The 19,415-nt window shown below is 45.5% G+C and overlaps 2 protein-coding genes across 2 annotated transcripts in view; one reads left to right on the top strand and one right to left on the bottom strand.

The window, feature by feature from the left end:
• The window catches only part of elmod2 (ELMO domain containing 2), a 40,050-nt gene extending 30,766 nt beyond the window's left edge, over nt 1-9,284 (bottom strand). The window contains exon 1 of the mRNA XM_033031775.1: nt 9,092-9,284. Within this exon, the coding sequence (XP_032887666.1) occupies nt 9,092-9,284 (193 nt within the window). The remainder of the gene's footprint in view (nt 1-9,091) is intronic.
• Nucleotides 9,285-11,720: 2,436 nt separating this feature from the next.
• The window catches only part of mgat4d (MGAT4 family member D), a 127,397-nt gene continuing 119,702 nt past the window's right edge, over nt 11,721-19,415 (top strand). The window contains exon 1 of the mRNA XM_033049917.1: nt 11,721-12,477. Within this exon, the coding sequence (XP_032905808.1) occupies nt 12,387-12,477 (91 nt within the window). The 5' untranslated portion in view covers nt 11,721-12,386. The remainder of the gene's footprint in view (nt 12,478-19,415) is intronic.

Here is a 19,415-nt window from a genome sequence, read left to right as displayed (position 1 = left end):
GGCGAGGCGGCCCTTGAATCAACAGAGCGGAGCGACAGTGCAACAAGTCCGCTCCCTCTCCTCTCTGGGCATTAACGCCAGCGCACAAGCTGTGCGGTGTTTGGGAGAAGCCGGGGGTCTGCTTGTACTCACAGGCCTGGGTCGGGTCGGGTCGGGTCGGGGACGGGACGAGGCTCCAATTAAACTTTCTCCGCGGCCCGAGCTTCTCCTCACTCGCTCGCTCACTCACTCACAGCCGCCGTCACCAGGCCAACGGCCACCGGAAGCGCGTCACTCGCGGCCGCCGAGCGCGCGGCGCGGGGTTCGGTTACCGGGGGGACGGGAGCGCGCGGCGGGGGGGGGGGGGGGGGGTCGGTTACCGGGGGGACGGGGACGGGAGCGGGAGCGCGCGGCCATGAGTTGTCCATCGTCGCTGAACGGAAGATGCTGGAGTGGAAGATCTCCCCGCGGGGTCGGGCAGCATCTGTGGAGGGACATGGACGGGCGGCGTTTCAGGTCGGGAATCTGCTTCAGCTGCTTTACTAAAAGTTGTGTAGGAAACAGCTGCAAAAAGGCTGGTTAATATAATGGTAGATCGATGGACACACTGATCTGTTCTGTAGTCATGCCTTCTATACTCTGTTGTGCTGTGAAGCAAAGCAAGAATGTCATTGTCCTATCTGGGACACATGACAATAAACTCTCTTGAATCTTGAATCTATGCATGTAAATAGATTTATTTATTGAAATCATATTCTATGTCGCTCTTCCAGGGAGATGCGAACTGCATTTCGTTGTCTCTGTACTGTACACTGACGATGACAATTAAAGTTGAATCTGAATCTGAATCTTGAATCGAAGGTAGACACAACATGTGGAGTAACTCGTGTTCAAAAGGGAACTGCAGATGCTGGAATATCGAAGGTACACAAAATTGCTGGGGAAACTCAGCGGGTGCAGCAGCATCTATGGAGCGAAGGAAATAGGCGACGTTTCGGGCCGAAACCCTTCTTCAGACTGATGGGGGGTGGGGAAAGAAAGAAGGAAAAGGGGAGGAGGAGGAGGGGCCTGAGGGCGGGCGGATGGGAGGGTGGGAGGAGACAGCTAGAGGGTTAAGGAAGGGGAGGAGACAGCAAGGGCTAGCCAAATTGGGAGAATTCTATGTTAATGCCATAAGGACGCAAGGTCCCCAGACGGAATATGAGGTGCTGTTCCTCCAATTTCCGCTGTTGCTCACTCTGGCAATGGAGGAGACCCAGGACAGAGAGGTCGGATTGGGAATGGGAGGGGAAGTTGAAGTGCTGAGCCACCGGGAGGTCAGGTAGGTTATTGCGGACTGAGCGGAGGTGTTCGGCGAAACGATCGCCCAACCTACGCTTGGTCTCACCGATGTAAATCAGCTGACATCTAGAGCAGCGGATGCAGTAGATGAGGTTGGAGGAGATACAGGTGAACCTTTGTCGCACCTGGAACGACTGCTTGGGACCTTGGATGGAGTCGAGGGGGGGGGTGAAGGGACAGGTGTTGCATTTCTTGCGGTAGAGTAACTCAGTGGGACAGGCAGCATCTCTGGAGAGAAGGGATGGGTGACGTTTCGTGTCGAGACCCTTCTTCAGACTGAAAAATTCCTAAAAGTTCAGTTCCCCCAACACGTGTTTTTAGGTCATAAGTGATAGGAGCAGAATTAGGCCATTCGGCCCATTGTCTACGCCGCCATTCAATCATGGCTGATCTATCTCTCCCTCCTAACCCACTCTCCTGCCTTCTCACCATAACCTCTGACACCTGTAATAATCAAGAATCTATCTCTGCCTTAAAAATATCCATTGATTTGGCCTCCACAGATGCACCATCTGACTAAAGAAATGTCCCCTCATCTCCTTCCTAAAGAAACGCCCTTTAATGCTGAGGCTATGACCTCTGGTCCTAGATGCTCCCACTAGTGAAAACATCCTCTCCACATCCACTCTATCCAAGCCTTTCACTATTCGGTAAGTTTCAATGATGTACCCCCTCATCCTTCTAAACTCCAGCGAGTACAGGCCCAGTGCCGACAATGCTCATCATATGTTCACCCAGTTATTCAATACAATACAATACAATTTATTGTCATTTGAGTCTCAGTGAGGCTCAAACGAAATTCTGTTTCCACAGCCATACAAACAAAGACAATTTCCTAGACATACACACAATTTAATTCACACGAACATCCATCACAGTGGACCCACTGTGATGGAAGGCAAAGTCTTTTCTCTCCCCTGTTCTCCATGTCTCTCCCGATGTCCAAGCCCCAGGCGGGCGATGATAAGTCCCACGGCCATTTTAGGCCATGCCGGGCGATTTACGGCCCCGCTCCCGGTCTAAATGTCACATTTCACTGGGATAATTCTTGTAAACCTCCTCTCCAGAGCCAGCACATCCCTCCAACCTCATCTATTGCATCCGCTGCTCTAGATGTCAGCTGATCTACATCGGTGAGACCAAGCGTAGGCTTGACGATTGTTTCGCCGAACACCTCCGCTCGGTCCGCAATAACCCACCTGATCTCCCAGTGGATCAGCACTTCAACTCCCCCTCCCATTCCAAATCCGACCTTTCTGTCCTGGGCCTCCTCCATGGCCAGAGTGAGCACCACCGGAAATTGGAGGAGCAGCACCTCATATTTCGCTCAGGCAATTTATACCCCAGTGGCATGAACATTGACTTCTCCAATTTCCGGTAGCCCTTATTGTCTCCTCCCCTTCTCAGCTCTCCCTCAGCCCTCTGACTCCTCCTTTTCCTTTCTTCTTCCCGCCCCACCCACCCTACATCAGCTTAAAGAAGGGTTTCGACCCGAAACGTTGCCTATTTCCTTAGCTCCATAGATGCTGCTGCACCCGCTGAGTTTCTCCAGCACTTTTGTCTACCTTCCTCGGATATTATCCATATAGAGCCTTACAGAGAGCCTCGGCATTACATCCCTGTTTTTGTATTCTAGCACTCTCGAAATAAATACTAGCATTGTGTTTGCCTTCCTTACTACTCAACTTTTTGGGAATCCTGCACCAGCATTCCAAAGTCCCTTTGCACCTCCGATTTCTAGATTATTTCCCCATTCCAACATCTGCAATCCTTGTGTTGATAGTAGTCTTGAACTATTATCTGCCTCATTGGTGACCCTCGGGCTATCTTTGATCAGACTTTACTGGCTTTATCTTGCATTAAACGTTATTCCCTTATCATTCATCTGTACACTTTGACTGGCTCGATTTTAATCATGTATTGTCTTTCGCTGACTGGTTAGCACGCAACAAAAGCTTTTCACTGTACCTCGGTACACGTGACAATAAACTGAAACTGAATATTTTGCATCTGCTATAATGGAAGAGAACACAGAAGTAACTGGACACATTAGAGAACCAATGGTTTAGTGAGATGACACAGATAACACTTCATGGATGTATACAAATATTTTAATTTTAACAAATATGTTAACTGATGTGCTGGCACAGCACATTTAGAATATTTTCTTATGACTATGTTCAAATAGTATGGCTCATCTAAATAACTCAAGAATCATAAAGCTATGGTTTCATATTCCATTCAGTGGATTTGAACACATATTTGAAGCTGCCACTTATTTATCACAGGCGGAGGAAGGATGCTGTCCTTTGGATAAGATGTTAAATTCTGTCCCCGTCTGAACACTTGGATGAGCAAAGAAGAGGTTGTCCCCAATGTGTAACTTATAATTTGACTTAAACCAATCCCAATAAAACAAAACATCTGGTTGTGGGCTTTGTTGAATATTATCTCAGTGACTACACTTTATAAGTATTTAATTCGCTGTAAAATGCTTTGTGAAGACCTGAAATTGTGAAAGGGATTATGTAAATGCAAACCTTTAGAAACAACATCTAAAGATTACAGTTAATCTGTCTAGACCCAAAACAAAGTTGAATGCCTCAATAGGAAGATAGAAAAATCATGAGGTCAGTATACAAAATGTCATTGAGACATGGTTTATTTATGCAGTTTGTAAATCTGTAAACTGATCTATTGTGGAAACAAGGAACGGCAGATGACGGCTCACAGAAGAAGAGACAAAGTGCTGGAGTAATTCAGCGGGTGGTGCAGCATTTCAGGAGAACATCGATACGTGACAATTTGGGTCGGGACCCTTCTTCAGACCTATTGTGTTGCAATTCATAATATTTTGCATTCTAGAGTCTTTACCATTATTGCCACTCTGAATTTACGGCAATCAAAATTAACAGGAACAAAATTGTAATTGCTAATCAACTGTTTTGATTGCAGACATAATATTAACACATAACCTCAAGTACTTCAGTGTTCCTAGAGGTTTTGGGGAAATTCCAAATTTGTGCAAGAAAGTCAATGTATGAACAAATCTATACTTTTTTGCACCAAATAAGTAAAGTGAACTCTTGCCGTGAATGCCCACTTCTCACTTCACTTATTGTAAACATTGCACTGCACGAGAACTGCCACCAAGTGGCTCCAGAGCACTTTTCAATATAAATAGGTTTCAAGAGTCAGGAGTGTTTACCTTTCATGTACTGGGAACTAAACAATTAAATTCTTACTTGCTACAGCGTTCGAGATATTAATGCAACAACAATTAAATATACCATAATCAATAATGCAACAAATTAAAAGTAATCCTAGATAACAAGACCATAATAATGCAAACCAAAAGTGCAATTTATACAAAGTCCATAATAGTTGCAGTGGTAGAGTTGTGGTTAGGGTTGTGCAGTATCATTCAAGAGCCGGATGGTTGATGGGAAGAAGTTATTCTTGAACCTGCAGGAAATGGTTCTCAGGTTTCTGTGCAAATTAATTGAATCATGGACTGACTTTGCTATTTTTTCACATGACAAGTTTCCATGTCCACCATTTGTACTTGTATTTTTCTGAAACCATATAAATCTCTTTGAAAAAAATGGTTCTGGTCATTTTTTATTCTCCGGGTATTAATTTTGAGGGCTTTATGTGAAATCTGCCTTCAGCTGGATGGATGATGCAATATTGCAACATCCCAGTGTAGCAATCAAGCATAAAAACATAGAAAATAGGTGCAGGAGTAGGCCATTCGGCCCTTCGAGCCAGTACCACCATTTAATAGGATCATTTTTTAGTCTGCTCCTTAGTTCCCAAAACTCCTCCAGAGATACACTTGATCCCAGCTGCCTATACCTATCCCATGTGACTTTTCGTATTCTTGACCAATGCCTCAATTTCCCTCCAGCCAAGCTTCCTTACATTTGCCTGCCTTGCCTTTCACTAACAAGTATATGCCAAATCTCCACAAACATTTGAGGAAGTGTAGGTGTTGATGAGCTTTCTCAGCATTTACATCAATATGTTGGCCCAAGGCAGTGATATGCATGCCCAGAAACTTGAAGCTGGTGATTCTCTCCATGTCCATCGATGAAGGCAAATTCTGCTTTCCTTTTCTGAAGTCAACAATCAGCTTCATGGCCTTGCTAATGTTAAGTACAAGATCGCTGTACTGGCACCAATCAATTCGATTATTGATCTCCCTCCTGTACTCTGACTCATCATTATCCATTATTCATCCAACAATGGTGCTATCATTGGTAATTTTTTAAGATTGCATTGGAACTGTGTTTAGCTACTGTACATAGTTGTAGTATAGAGAGCAGGGGACTGATAACAACATAGCCTTGAGGTGCCCCTGTACTCATGGTCAGTGAGGAGTAAGCGTTTCCAATTCATACAGTTTGTGCTTCATAATTGAGAAAGTTGAGGATCCAATTGCATAGGAACAAGCAGAGACCCTGTACCTGAGTTTGACAATAGGTTTAGAGGGGATGATGATGTTGAACACTGAGCTGTAGTCGATGAACAATAGCCTGACATAAGTGTTCAACAAAGAAATTAAGAACAACGTTTACTTAATAATGTTATTCTGCATACTTCACAAAGTAAAATATATCGAGTAGCATCCCAGAAGTATGATACAATTCTAGATGTCAAATTTAGATATATTAGGACAGATAGCCAGGAAAAGCTTTAACAAAGCTTTTTAGAGAAGGAAAATGAAGCAGGGGTTTGGAGTTGGGAATTCCAGAGTTAGAGTGGTGGCAAGGGAGGCACAATCACTGAGCTTAGTGTTGTTCAGTTTATTGTCACGTGTACCGTGGTACAGTAAAAAGCTTTTGTTGCGTGCTAACCAGTCAGCGGAAAGACTACAAGATTACAATCAAGCCATTCACAGTGCATAGATACAGTACATGGTAAAGGGAATGAGGTTTAGTGCAAGATACAGCCCAGTAAAGTCTGATTAAGGATAGTCTGATGGTCACCAATGAGGTAGATAGTAGCTCAGGACTGATAGGATGGATCAGTTGCCTGATAACAGCTGAGAAGGTTAGTGAACCATCTAGAGCAGAGCAATTCAATACAGGAATGGTCAGGAAATTACGATCCAGGGACCACAAAATATCAGGATTGTAGGTTTGGAGGGGATAACAGAGAGGTAACAGAGGCAGGAGATCATGGAAGGGATTTGAAAACAAGGAAGGTGGTTTTAAGAAGAAGAAAATTAATGTACGCAGGTGGTGAGTGAGCATTACATAATGATGTGACTCTGGGATTTATTGAGGATAGAAAGAGTGAGACCTGGAGTGCTTTGGTATGGTTAAATCTTTGGTCATCTAATCTAGATATATCAAAAGGCATGGATGTGGATTTCAGCAGCAAGAACCAAGACAATTAAATAATTTTCTATCCTTGAACTCGGATAAACATTCTGAGAGTGTACAGACAATTAAATGAGGACGTCAGGAGAGGTGGGAACGTGATAGAGCTGAGTAACACCAAGAAAATTGTTAAAATGGAGCAATTTTCAGATGATCTTGCTGGCTTAGGCAGATATCTAATTTGATCAATTTCCCTCCTGGGATGAATACATTTAGACAATAGGTGCAGGAGTAGGCCATTCGGCCCTTTGAGCCAGCAACGCTATTCAATGTGATCATGGCTGATCATCCCCAATCAGTACCCCGTTCCTGCCTTCTCCCCATATCCCCGGACTCCGCTCTTTTTAAGAGCCCTATCTAGTTCTCTCTTGAAAGCATCCAGAGAACCTGCCTCCACCACCCTCTGAGGCGACCTGGATCCTGGGCTCGGCCGCGGGCCGGTGGAGGACAATGTCGGGAGCTCGCAGGTCACTGGCTGGTGCCTGTTTTCCGGAGCACCCGTTGCAACAGCTGCGGGCAGCTTCGACCACCCCCCGGGCCGCCATCGCCCGGTGGGGTATCGCCTCGGCGCAGAGGGAGAAGAGGAGGGAAGAGACAGTAACTCTAAGACTTTTGCCTCCATCACAGTGAGGAGGTGTTTGGTGAACTCACTGTGGTGGATGTTAATTTGTGTTTATTGTGTTTTGTTATTATTACATGTATGGCTGCAGGCAACAGCATTTCGTTCAGACCGAAAGGTCTGAATGACAAATAAATAAAGGTATATCTAATTTGATCAATTTCCCTCCTGGGATGAATACATTTAGACAATAGGTGCAGGAGTAGGCCATTCGGCCCTTTGAGCCAGCAACGCTATTCAATGTGATCATGGCTGATCATCCCCAATCAGTACCCCGTTCCTGCCTTCTCCCCATATCCCCGGACTCCGCTCTTTTTAAGAGCCCTATCTAGTTCTCTCTTGAAAGCATCCAGAGAACCTGCCTCCACCACCCTCTGAGGCAGAGAATTCCACAGACTCACCACTCTCTGTGAGAAAAAGTGTTTCCTCGTCTCCGTTCTAAATGGCTTACTTCTTATTCTTAAACTGTGGCCCCTGGTTCTGGACTCCCCCAACATTGGGAACATTTCTATCGTATCATATTGTAAATGAAAAACAAGTGGAGCTTAGAAGACTTTCTCAGTGGAAATACGAGTTATAATTATGTCAATTTAGGAAGTTTTCTGGTGACAACTGGATGGGGAATTAAAGTTACATTCCAATTGCATTCATAACTCCTGAAGTGGTATTTTTTCTTCCAATATACTATATTGCATTATTTGCATTTGCATTTCTCATGATGAGAAACCAAACGCAGATTAGATGACCAAAGATTCGACAATTTTTGACCGGAAATGTTTACTCTTGTCAGAGGGCCCCGAAATGGAAAGGACTCGAATGCAGGCTCACCAGGTAGAAGTACTGAAGAAAACCCAAAACCCAGACGCAAATGGAACCAAAATATGACAGAACTCAGAACAGCTATCGAACCTACAGAATGCAGAAGTGATTAGTCGACACACAATTGGTGATGATATCAGGTATTTATACCAAGTGATAGATTAGGGGAGCAGATGAGGCTCCACACAACCTTGAAATGGACTGTTCGAACTCCTACCTTCTGGCAGACGTTACAAGGCCTTCTACGCCCGCACCACCAGACTCAGGAACAGCTTCATCACCAGAGCTATCGCTGCTCTAAACTGGCCCTGCTGAGTGCCCCCCCCCCCCCATGAACTGTCTCCCTCGGATGGTCACGTCGCACATCGACCTGGCACAGACACATTTGCACTTTTGACTGTTTTGAATGTTTTACTGTTCTTTTTATAAATCATGTTTCTCGGGGTATCTAAATCTAAATTTTATTAGTTGTTTAAATTATGACATCGGATGGAAGCTGCATACAAAATCTCGTTGCGCATATGTGCAATGACAATAAAATATATTATTATTAATAGTTCAGTGGAGCAGTGTGAAAAGATCCTCAAGTGTGTGGAGGCATGGCAAGTGTGACAGGAGCCACCCTCCCACGGGCGCCTAATGGTGTCCTCTTTGGCTGGTCCAGATACTGCTGATGAAAGTCACGGATCAGGGAGGGGTCCAGGTTGTCACGGACAGGAGTCCAGCTCCTCTCCTTTGGACCTTAGCCCTCCCAGTCAACCAGGTACTGGATCCCTCTGCCACACCGCCGGGACTTCAGCAGTTGCTTCACCGTGTACACTGATGCGGGGTGGCGGAGGTAGCAGAGCAGCAGGAGACAGGGAGACCTCGGCTGGACAGCCATACCCTCTGACCAGGGCGATAGCGAGGGGCAGGGGTCCGGTGCCGATCCATCTATCGTCTGTACCTGGAAGCGGTGCGGAGCAGGGCCTCCTTCCAGGTCCGACGACCGCGGCGCACAAACACGTGGACAGAGGGAACGGAGACTCCTCCTCTTGGTCTGAGAACAGAGGTGGTTGATAACCAAGGGAGCAGTGGAATGGAGACAGACCAGTGGCAGAATTGGGCAGAGAATTGTGGGCATATTGGATCCATACCATTTTGCTAGGCCAGGTGGTAGGGTTGGCGGACACCAGGCAACGTAGTGTGGTCTCCAGGGCCTGGTTGGCCCTCTCCGACTGACCATTAGATTGTGGATGGAACCCAGATGAGAGGCTGGCGGAGGAGCCAACCAGGGAGCAGAAAGCCTTCCAAAATCATGAGGTGAACTGCGGTCCCCTGTCAGAGACGATGTCTCGAGAGAAACCATGGAGTCTGATCACCTGATTCACGATGAGGTGAGCGAGGTCTACAGCAGATGGGAGCTTAGGAAGAGGAAGGAAATGAGCAGCCTTGAAACGGTCCACAATGGTAAGAATAACCCTTGGACGGAGGCAAGCTGGTGATGATGTCCAGGGCGATGTGGATCCATGGTAGGTGGGGAACAGGCAGGGGACGAAGGAGACCAAAGGGTGGCTGATGGAATGTCGTATTCTGTGCACAGGCAGAGCAGCCGGAGACGATAGACCGGGTGCCGGCCTCCACGGTGGGCCACCAGAACCGCTGGCGCGGCAGGTAGAGGGTGCAGCAATACCAGGATGACAGGCGAGATTAGAGGAATGGGCCCACTGGAGTACTTCAGAGCGGGCGGAGACCGGGACAAATAACTTATTGGGGGGGGGGGTCCAGAAAAAGGATCGGGGTAATGACGCTGGGCATTGTGAACTATGGCCTCGATCTCCCAGGCGATGGAGCCCACTAGGCAGGTAAGAGGCAGCATGGGTTCGTGGGAATGGTTGTCCTGGTCAGAACTGAACTAACGGGAGGGGGAGTCGGGCTTGACATCCTTGGACCCAGGACGGTATGACAATGTGAAGTTAAACCAGGTGAAAAACAGGGCCAACCGGGCTTGATGGGGATTGAGCCGCTTCGCCAAACGCAGGTACTCCAGGTTCTTGTGGTCCATCCAGACATGGAATAGCTGCTTGGTGCCCTCCAACCAATGCCTCCACTCCTCCAACGCCAGCTCCACTGCCAGCAGCTCTCTGTTGCCAATGTCATCATTCCTCTCAGCCAGGGAGAGGCGAAGGCACAGGGGAGCATCTTCTGGTCCCATGAGGAGCGTTGGGAAAACACCTCCACCACAAACTGACGGGCCGGGTCAAGATGCTCCAGGATGAGGGCGGTAGTGAAGCGTTGCTTAAGGTCCCTGAATGCCCCCTCAGCAGACGGGGACCAGGCAAACGTGATGGATGTAGACGTGAGAGGAGCACCCAGGATGTTGTAGTTGCAGATAAAACTGGTAAAAATGGGCAAAGCCGAGGAAGCGTTGTAGCTCCTACCGACTGGTAGGCTCAGGCCAACCTACCACCACTCTCACCGCTCCTGGATCCATCTCGACATGGCCAGCTGAGAAGATGTATCCCAGCAAGCACAACGTGGGCTGGTGGAACTCACACTTCTCTGCCTTGACCAACAGCTGGTTCTCCCATAGTCTCTGCAGAACGAGACGGACATGGCGCGCATATTCCAATGCAGAGCCAGAGTAGACGAGGATGTTATCCAGGTGAACAAAGACAAACTGGTTCAGCATGTCCCGGAGCACATCATTGACCAGATCATGGAAGACAGCCGGGGCATTGGTCAGGCCGAAGGGCATTACGATGCCCACTGGGTGTGTCGAAGGCTGACTTCCACTCATCTCCTTCCGTGATGCGAACCAAATGGTAGGCATTCCGTAGATCCAGCTTAGTGAACATGGTGGCATGCTGCAGGCAGTTGAAGACAGAGTGGCAAGGGGTCACGGTTTTTGACAGTGATGTCATTCAGGCCTGGATAGTCAATGGCAGGGCGAAGTTCGCCATCCTTCTTACTCACAAAGAAAAATCCCGTCCTGGCGGGAGAGGAGGATGGACAAATTAAAACAGCTGCCAGAGAATCCGAAATGTATCTCTCCATGGCGTTGGTCTCAGGAGCAGAGAGCGAGTACAGATGACCCCGGGGTGGAGAGGTGCTGGATAATACGTCAATGGCAGGCGAGGAGGTAAAGAGGTGGCTCAGAAGTGGCAAAAGACCTCTTTCAGGTCATGATATTCGGATGGTACTACAATTGGTGATGATCTCAGGTATTTATATCGTGATAGTTTAGGGGAGCAGATTAAATGCTGGTGTAACTCCTAATAGTTCAGTGGAGGAGTGTGGTAAGAGTCACAAGTGTGTGGAGGCGTGGCAAGTGTGATAACTATTCTTTCCACAGGTGCTGCTTGACTTGCTGAGTGTTTCATCATTTTTTGGACATTAGATAATTACATTGCAATACATTTATTTTTCCAACAGAGTTTAATGAAAAACTCAACGGTGCTCCAGCAAGTTTTTGTTTTGCTTACAACAACATTAAACAACTGAAGCACACCGCAGGAATGCCATTATCATTAGTCACCAACTATACTGGAAATGGATTGGCATGCAAGGTGTAACACATAAGGAAGAAAGATAGCAATACCGAGAGAGGAAAAACAAGTAGGAAGCATTATCGGACAACCCCGAAGTTTACCATCTGAGAGAGAAACACACACGCACCAATAAACGACAGAGTACACAATAACTTGAACCCAGGGAATAGTCGAGTTAGCAACAGTTGCGAGAGAGAGAGAGAGAAGTAGGGGTGAAACAAGAAACTTTGCATGTGTCTGTGAGAGCAGGTCGTTTGGCGAGAACAAGCCCCGGAGGAAAGGCATTGAGGGCGGAGAGAGACCGCGGCGGGCGAGAGATTGAAACAGTGGCTGTGGTCTGAACTACCAGATACCTGACGAGCCCTCGTGGGAAACGACGTGTGTCATTGAACTGGCCGGGAAGTACAGAAACAGAAGCTGCCTGATGAAATAGACATGGAGAAATTTGGAAATAAATAACTAAAAATGAATTGAAAAGAACAGGAAACTGAAAATACTGACACGTAAAAGAGAAAGGGGATTTGAGGAAATGAATGAAGGCGTGCCACTGTTTCTGTCAGATTCCTCAACAGCTCGCTCTGGCTGGAGAGTTTGTTGAGAGCGGGACTATTGGAGAGAGTGAGACCCACTGCCTTATTTCATCAATATCGCCAAAGCGATTATCCGCACAAAGTGTCCGATGCCCACCGTTCTGGGATGACATGACATGAAATGAGGCTCAGGAATGGAAGGGTTTTAACAGTCCTCTGCCTGGGTGCGTTTCTTTCAGTATCGTGGTTCGCCTCTCGGCTGAAAATGAAAGGTAGGTGAGACATTTCTAATGTGGGTGCATCTTCGCCCCGCTGTGACCGAGGTAACACAATTCCAATCTGTTTTCGGTCCTTCTGAGAGCAAACGAGCAGTTTCGGATTGAGAAGATATTGTACACACACTTGCTTCGCGATTGTTTGTCCCTTTACCCGAGAATCGTTGCTCAATAATTTCGCTCGTAGTAAATCTAAAGTTTACCCTTTACCCTTACTTAGTCTCTTTATCGCAAGAGGGTTTAGATCAGTGGTTCCCAACCTTTTTTTGGCCATGCCCCACCTAATCACCTCTAAAATCCTGATCCCCCCCCCCCATGTGGTGATATATCATTCTTATCATTTAAAAAGTGAACTCCGTTTCAGCTGAAGAAGCTTAAAACGCCAATACCTTGGTTTAAACAAGCTTCAAAAGAACATGGCATCCATGAAAAAGAAAAATGAAATAAACAAAAGACAGTCACTAAATTTACTGTCAGTTTACTAAAAAATTGTTAAAAAAAAGAAAAATCAAATTGCCCCCCTTAAAAATCAAATTGCCCCCCTGTGGGGCGTACGCCCCACGTTGGGAACCACTGGTTAGATAATTGCTATGTGTGTTATCAAGGACATAGGATGTAGAAAATGAGAAATGTTAACAGATAGCTGCTTCTTGAGTTATTTTCTAGACCATACTTAATGTCGAACCTCTGGCACATACACTGCTTGGGTATTTTTAAAATATTTATTTTGAAATTGCACAGAGATTCTCTGGTAGAAAAAATCTTCTAAATTCCCAGAGAAACCCGACGAAGGGCTAGATGCCACCCACCTGCCCCAGAAAGCTTATATTGGTGTCTGGGGGTAGTGGACCCAACTTTGTCCCCCTGTGTTCATTCTTATGAATTCTGAGCTTGACATGATCTTTATTCTCCCGCTTCTGGTCCCATTTTTCTGATTGGGCAGCTTCACTACAAATGGTGGACTCTTTCACTCATCTTCAGTGCCCAGCTGAACACCTCCCTCTGACCAAATACACTGTCTAGATCTATTCATTGCTAACTGCTGATGTGGCATTGACTGTCTTGGCTTTTCCACCCATTTCTAACCTATCCCTGACTGAATGTGTAGCACACCACTCACCCAGGCAACCTCGCTGATGAGATTGGTGCCATTAAAGCCTAACAAACTGATCTCTATGGTGCCAGAAGCCACACGTCAGCTCTGAGACACCTCCTTGTTCTTCCCTACAGATTATGTGCCCAACATCAGGAAATGGTCACCCTGACAATTGTGGATCTCATTTCCTCAGGAGATCTTCCATTCACAGCTTCCAGTCTTATGGTGTTCCAGCCATGTGCAGCCCGTTTCTCCCTTCTGCACAAAATGCTCAAGCAGGACTGCGGTCAATAGACCCATTGTTTTAGCCTGATCTTGCACCACCAAACCCCCTCCGATGGTACGGAGCTTTTGCATTTTTCAGCTTGAAATTGTGCAATCTGGTGCATACTGTAGCGAGTCTTTTAACTTACACTTGAATGCAATATTTGTGCTTCAAATTGGATCCGCTATGAATAATAAGGTTAGGCTAAATTACATTCCTAATTGCATTCCACAGTAGGGCCAGGTTTTGATCAACAGGTGCAGCACATGAATGATCTTAGTATATTCATGTATGGAAATCATAATATAATCAAACACTTGGCCCATGTTGACCAACCTGGGTCTCACTGCACACCTGGTATTACTGCACACCTGGGGGGGGGGGGGGGGGGGGGGGTTAGAAATAGTCAGTGAGGTAAACAAACATAATAGTTGTGTGGCAAATGACAATAGTGCTACCTTCCCAATATATAACTGAATGAAATAATGTGTTATCGGGGCTGTATGTTGTGACAGACAGCATGACATCTTGCATGTCATTTTAATATTACACTTATCCAACCCCCCTGGATATTCCAGATGAATAAATTAAGGTTTTGTCAACTAATTACAAATCAGGCTAATTACAAATCAATAACAGCCAACTCCGAAACACGAAGCGCTGAGCATCGGGATCCAGACATCACGGACAACTGGTCTCAGTTACCCGCTCACAAGTGGCAGTGCTCTCCGTCTGAACCAGGGGCCGCAGAGCGATTTTGAAAGTGGGGGGGCTGAGCGATCACTGATCATTGGTCTTGGGGTTACCAGGTGGGGCAGTGGAGTGACCAAGTTGGGGGAGGGTGTGGGAGGGGGGGTCGCCCTCCTTCCCACGGTAGGGACTTTTTCAAATTTGATGTATTAAAATCATGTTTTAGTGCATTGTAGAAGTATGATTTCAATGGTTTTTGTTTTAGTATTTTTAAGAGGTAACCTTTTCCACACAAACGGTGGTGGGTGTATGGAACAAGCTGCCAGAGGAGGTAGATGAGGCAGAGACTATCCCAGCATTTAAGAGAAATTCTGTGATCAGTGTGAGAATTGGGCGAAATGTGTGAGTCTCACCTCCAATGCGTGAGAGTTGGCAGCTCTCCCTTTGGCCCAGTCTCTTCCCACTTATACCTGTGATACCTTTGATGCCCTCCACCATTTTGATTGTTTCCAATTCACTGGTCCCAGTAAACCCATCTTTACCATGGACATACAATCTCTTTACACCTCCGTCCCACATCTCATTGCTCCCTCAGCTTGTTCCTGGAGCAGAGAATGAACATGTTCCCCTCCACCAACACGCACACTTGCTTGACTGAACTTGTTCTCACGTTGAATAATGTCTCCTTAAACTCCATGCACTTCCTCCAGATCAAAAATGTAACTACGGGCACTGGCATGGGCCCAAAGTATGCTTGGCATTTTGTGAGGTCTGTGGTAGGTAATGGGAAGCTCAGGGTGGATGGTGGGATCCTTGAAAGTTGTGTAAATTGTGGAGAATGATGTATTGAGTAAAAAGGCTGGTGGGTGGAAGGTGAGGACTGGAATAATTCTGTTCTTTGTTGTGTCATGGAGTAAGGGGGGGGGGGGAGTTGGCGGGGGGGGGGGGGGGGGGAGTTGGCGGGGGGGGGGGGGGGGAGTTGGCGGGGGGAAGAGACATGGGAAATGGATGAGGTAGAGTCAAGGGCTATGATGACTCCATCTCATCCATTTGATTCAGTCTTACCCAGGCTCACTCACTCAACTCTTTTTCTGGTACATTGATGAGTGCATTGATGCCACACGGAATCAACTGTTTCATTACTTTTGCTGCACTCACCTTCACATGATCAACATCTCTCTTCCCTTTTCTGGGTCTCATTCTCCATCTCAGGGATAGGCTAGCTACTCACATCCATTATAAGTCTACTGACTTCCAGAGCAACCTTCACCACTCTTTGTCCCACCCTCCCTCCTGTAAGAACTCTATTCTATTCTCCCAGTTTCCCTATCTTTTCCATATTTGCTCTGATGTTGAGACTTTCTATGCAGGTGTCACTGAAATGGCTGCCTTCTTTCTAAACTGTGGCTTCACCTCTACAAATGTTAACAAAGTACGGCTACATCTCATCCATTTTCCACACCTTTGCTCTCAACCCCTCTACTCCAGGTCAGAACAAAGTTATTTGTCTGGTCCTCACTTTACGCACAACAAGCTATCTTAGAGGATGACCTAAAATGGTGGAATAACTCAGCAAGTCAGACAGCATCTCTGGAGAAAAGGAATGGGTGATGTTTTGGGTCAAGACCCTTCTTCAGAATGGTCTGTGCTCTGGAGTATGCTCTTTTTCATCAATAAAAAGAGCATTCTCTGCAATTCCTGTCACCATCAAAGAGATCAGACACATCTTTCCCTCTCCTCCACTTTCAGCATTTCCCAGTTACTGTTCACTTCATACTCCCTGATCCTTTCTTCCATTCCCAACAGCCAATCTCCTTATGGCATTTTTCCAACACATTCTTTCCCCTCTTTCCTCCCAACCATCCAGTGACCCAACAGACTTTCCAGGTGAAGCAGTGATTCACTTGCACTTTGTTCTACATTGAGGAAACCAAACACAGATTGGGTGATTGTTTTGTGGGGCTCCAGTGTTCAGCCCGCAGAAGTAATTCTGAGCTTCCTGTGGCCTACTACTTTAATTCTCCAAGATAAATTATTGACCAGAGGTATTGTAGATAATCAGAGGCCTAGGATAACGACATGTGACTAGACAGTTGTTCTAGAAAACTTGTCAGGGCATTGTAATGTCGGGGCATTTTGGAGATATTAGAACTTAGGCATCATTTGAATCAGATCCTGGTAATTACAGTAACTTAGCAGCAAGTTTGTGGTGGACCATTTGTATTGTGGTCTATTATGTCACTGGCAGCAACCATCAGACAAGGTTTAAAATGTGGGTCGAGATCCCACTGAAGGGGTGACTGAGAGAAGAGCAAACGAAAAGGTAAAGATGGCTAGGAAGTTGTGATTGGAAGGGGGACAAGGTTATGGATGCAGTGAATTTGAGTCAAAGTGTATGTCATGATCAAAGGGTGAAATTTGTTACTACCCATATCCTCTGTCTTAATGCCAAGGAGCTAGTGCATGAAAAAACATTCAAACAAGTATTTCAGATAGAGTGAATGATGAACACCTGTAAGGATGATAGGTTGCACTGAATGCAGACCTGAATGCACCAAACGGATGAAAGGGGTATCATGTGGCATCAGCTTCTTAATTTTCAAGTGCATAGAGCTAAACACCTTTCAGGCATATGCCCTGAAAACCCTTTTTGATGCCTTTACCAATCTTGACAGGTGGCACACTTCCTGCTCAAAATGTAAGCACGTAAGCTCACTGACATCTTAGATGCCACAGTGTTTATTTTATGGGCTAAAATGGGGAAATGGGAGCAATGGGAACATTGGTGAGTTGATTGGAGCTGATAATATATGAGAAACCCGGAACCCCACAGAAAATGGATTCAGTCTGCATAATTAATTATTAAATAGCGGCACACGGTATGTTATAACAGAGTTATTATCTAGTTACTGAATTACTAGTCTCATCTGATTTTAAGCACATGTCTGTGAATATCTCTGTGTACACACAAGGGGTGGGGGTTGTATGGCACAAGCTGCCAGAGGAGGTAGTTGAGGCAGGGGACTATCCCAACATTTAAGAAACAGTGAGACAGGTTCACAGATAGGACAGGTTTGAAGGGACATGGACCAAACACGGGCAGGTGGGACTAGTGTAGGTGGGACATGTTGGCCGGTGTGGGCAAGTTGGACTGAAGGGCCTGTTTCCACACTGTATCTATGACTCTACAAGCTGGGTTTCCAGTCTCTAAGTGTGTAAGTCCAGTACATGTCTGGATACTTTTAGCTGCTTTCAATAATAATATAAAACAAACCGCCAAAGTTTCTGAACAGGTCAGGCGGCATCTGCGGAGGGAAATGAACCAGATGACATTTTGGGTTAGTCCACAATGTCGTTTGGCCATTTCCCGCCACAACTGCTACCTGATCCACTCAGTTCCTCCAGCTTGTCATTTTTCACTCAAGATTTCAGCATCTGCAGTTCCTTGTGTCTTCAATAAGATTATTATGGGAATGATGGTCTGTGTCTTTCCTTTCTTCCTCAAATAGACGACAAGAAAATGACAGGAATGTTACCTCTTTGTTATTCTGTTTTGTAGTTCAATAATGGGGCTCTATCAGTAACATTTGTAGTTTAGATTTCCTTTAGGAACACCAATAAAAGTTAAACCTGGGAGGTTCAGAAGAAATATGAAAAGACATTTCTTTACACAATGGAAGTCTAGAACTCACTTTCACAAAAGAGTGAAAGTCAACTGAAAATGTAAAAATTGCTGCCTGACTTTTATTTGGCAAAATAATTAATGTATGGAAGTAAGATGGGTGGGTGGAGTTTTTTTTTTTTATTTTTTTTTTTTTTTTATATTTTATTTTATTAGAAGTAAGTACAGTCATATTGCACCAAAGTGCCTAATATATATTTTCATAATACATTTTATGTACAACTTCTTTTTTTTTTTGTTACACTGAAAAAAGATTAGAATAAGAAAAAGAAGTTAGATAGTAAAGGATAGAAAGATGTGAAATATATAGTGTGTGAAAAAAGAAAACGAGTAAATGAAGAAAGTTGAGAGAGAGAGAGAATAGAGAAAAGAAAATAAAAGAAAAAAGAAAAGGAGATCATTATTTATAATCTTGACCAACCCTCGTCCAGTCCTGAAACAGTTATTTTTTACAATTGTGTTGCACCATATGATTCCAAAAAAAATATTTTTAAACATTTAAGTTTTTATTTAATTGTAAAATTTGAAGGTGCAGAGGGTCAGTGAGTTCAATTGTCTACATTAGATCCAGGTAAGTGTAGGGACTACTGGCAGCGATCCTGGGTATGGTTCAGCCTGGAATGTATTGCCAGGGGTGGTGGTGGAAACACGCATGATAATTGCGGTTGTGGCTTTTAGATGGACATGTGAATATGCAGGAAATGGTGTGATATGGAGCACAGATACGGCACTATCTGGCACTCAATAGGTTTTGGACTTTCAGTCCATGCACATAATTCTGAGATTTCAATGGTACCTTATTTAATACCATCCCAAAGAGGGCAAATGCATTATGAAGTTCTCAGACTAGACCAAGAGGCCTCCCTCTCTCCCTTCCGCGACTCCAGACTGCAGCATCAAAAAGTGACTGTCAGACTTTCAGCTATTTTATAATCCCGCGCCCCGGTGACACTTTCAGTTATCCGCGGGAGGGGGAGGGAGGAGTGTGGCTCCGGGCCCAGTCCGTGTCTGTGTCCGTGTATGTGTCCAGCGTGCTTTTTATCAGGGACAGCGCGTTTTTTTTAATGCAAATGAGATCCCATTGAGATGTAATTGTGGGGTGGAGCATTGTTCATGGGCAGTTTATGTAAATGAGATCCTATTGTGACGTCATAGCTGCAACTGCCACTGTAACTTCAAGTCATTTTTCTCAAAGTGGGATT

This window comes from Amblyraja radiata, chromosome 1 (assembly GCF_010909765.2).
Source record: "Amblyraja radiata isolate CabotCenter1 chromosome 1, sAmbRad1.1.pri, whole genome shotgun sequence".
Taxonomy (NCBI): Eukaryota; Metazoa; Chordata; class Chondrichthyes; order Rajiformes; family Rajidae; genus Amblyraja; species Amblyraja radiata.
Note: the sequence above shows the minus strand (reverse complement) of the source record. Positions and strands in the feature narration are given on the sequence as shown.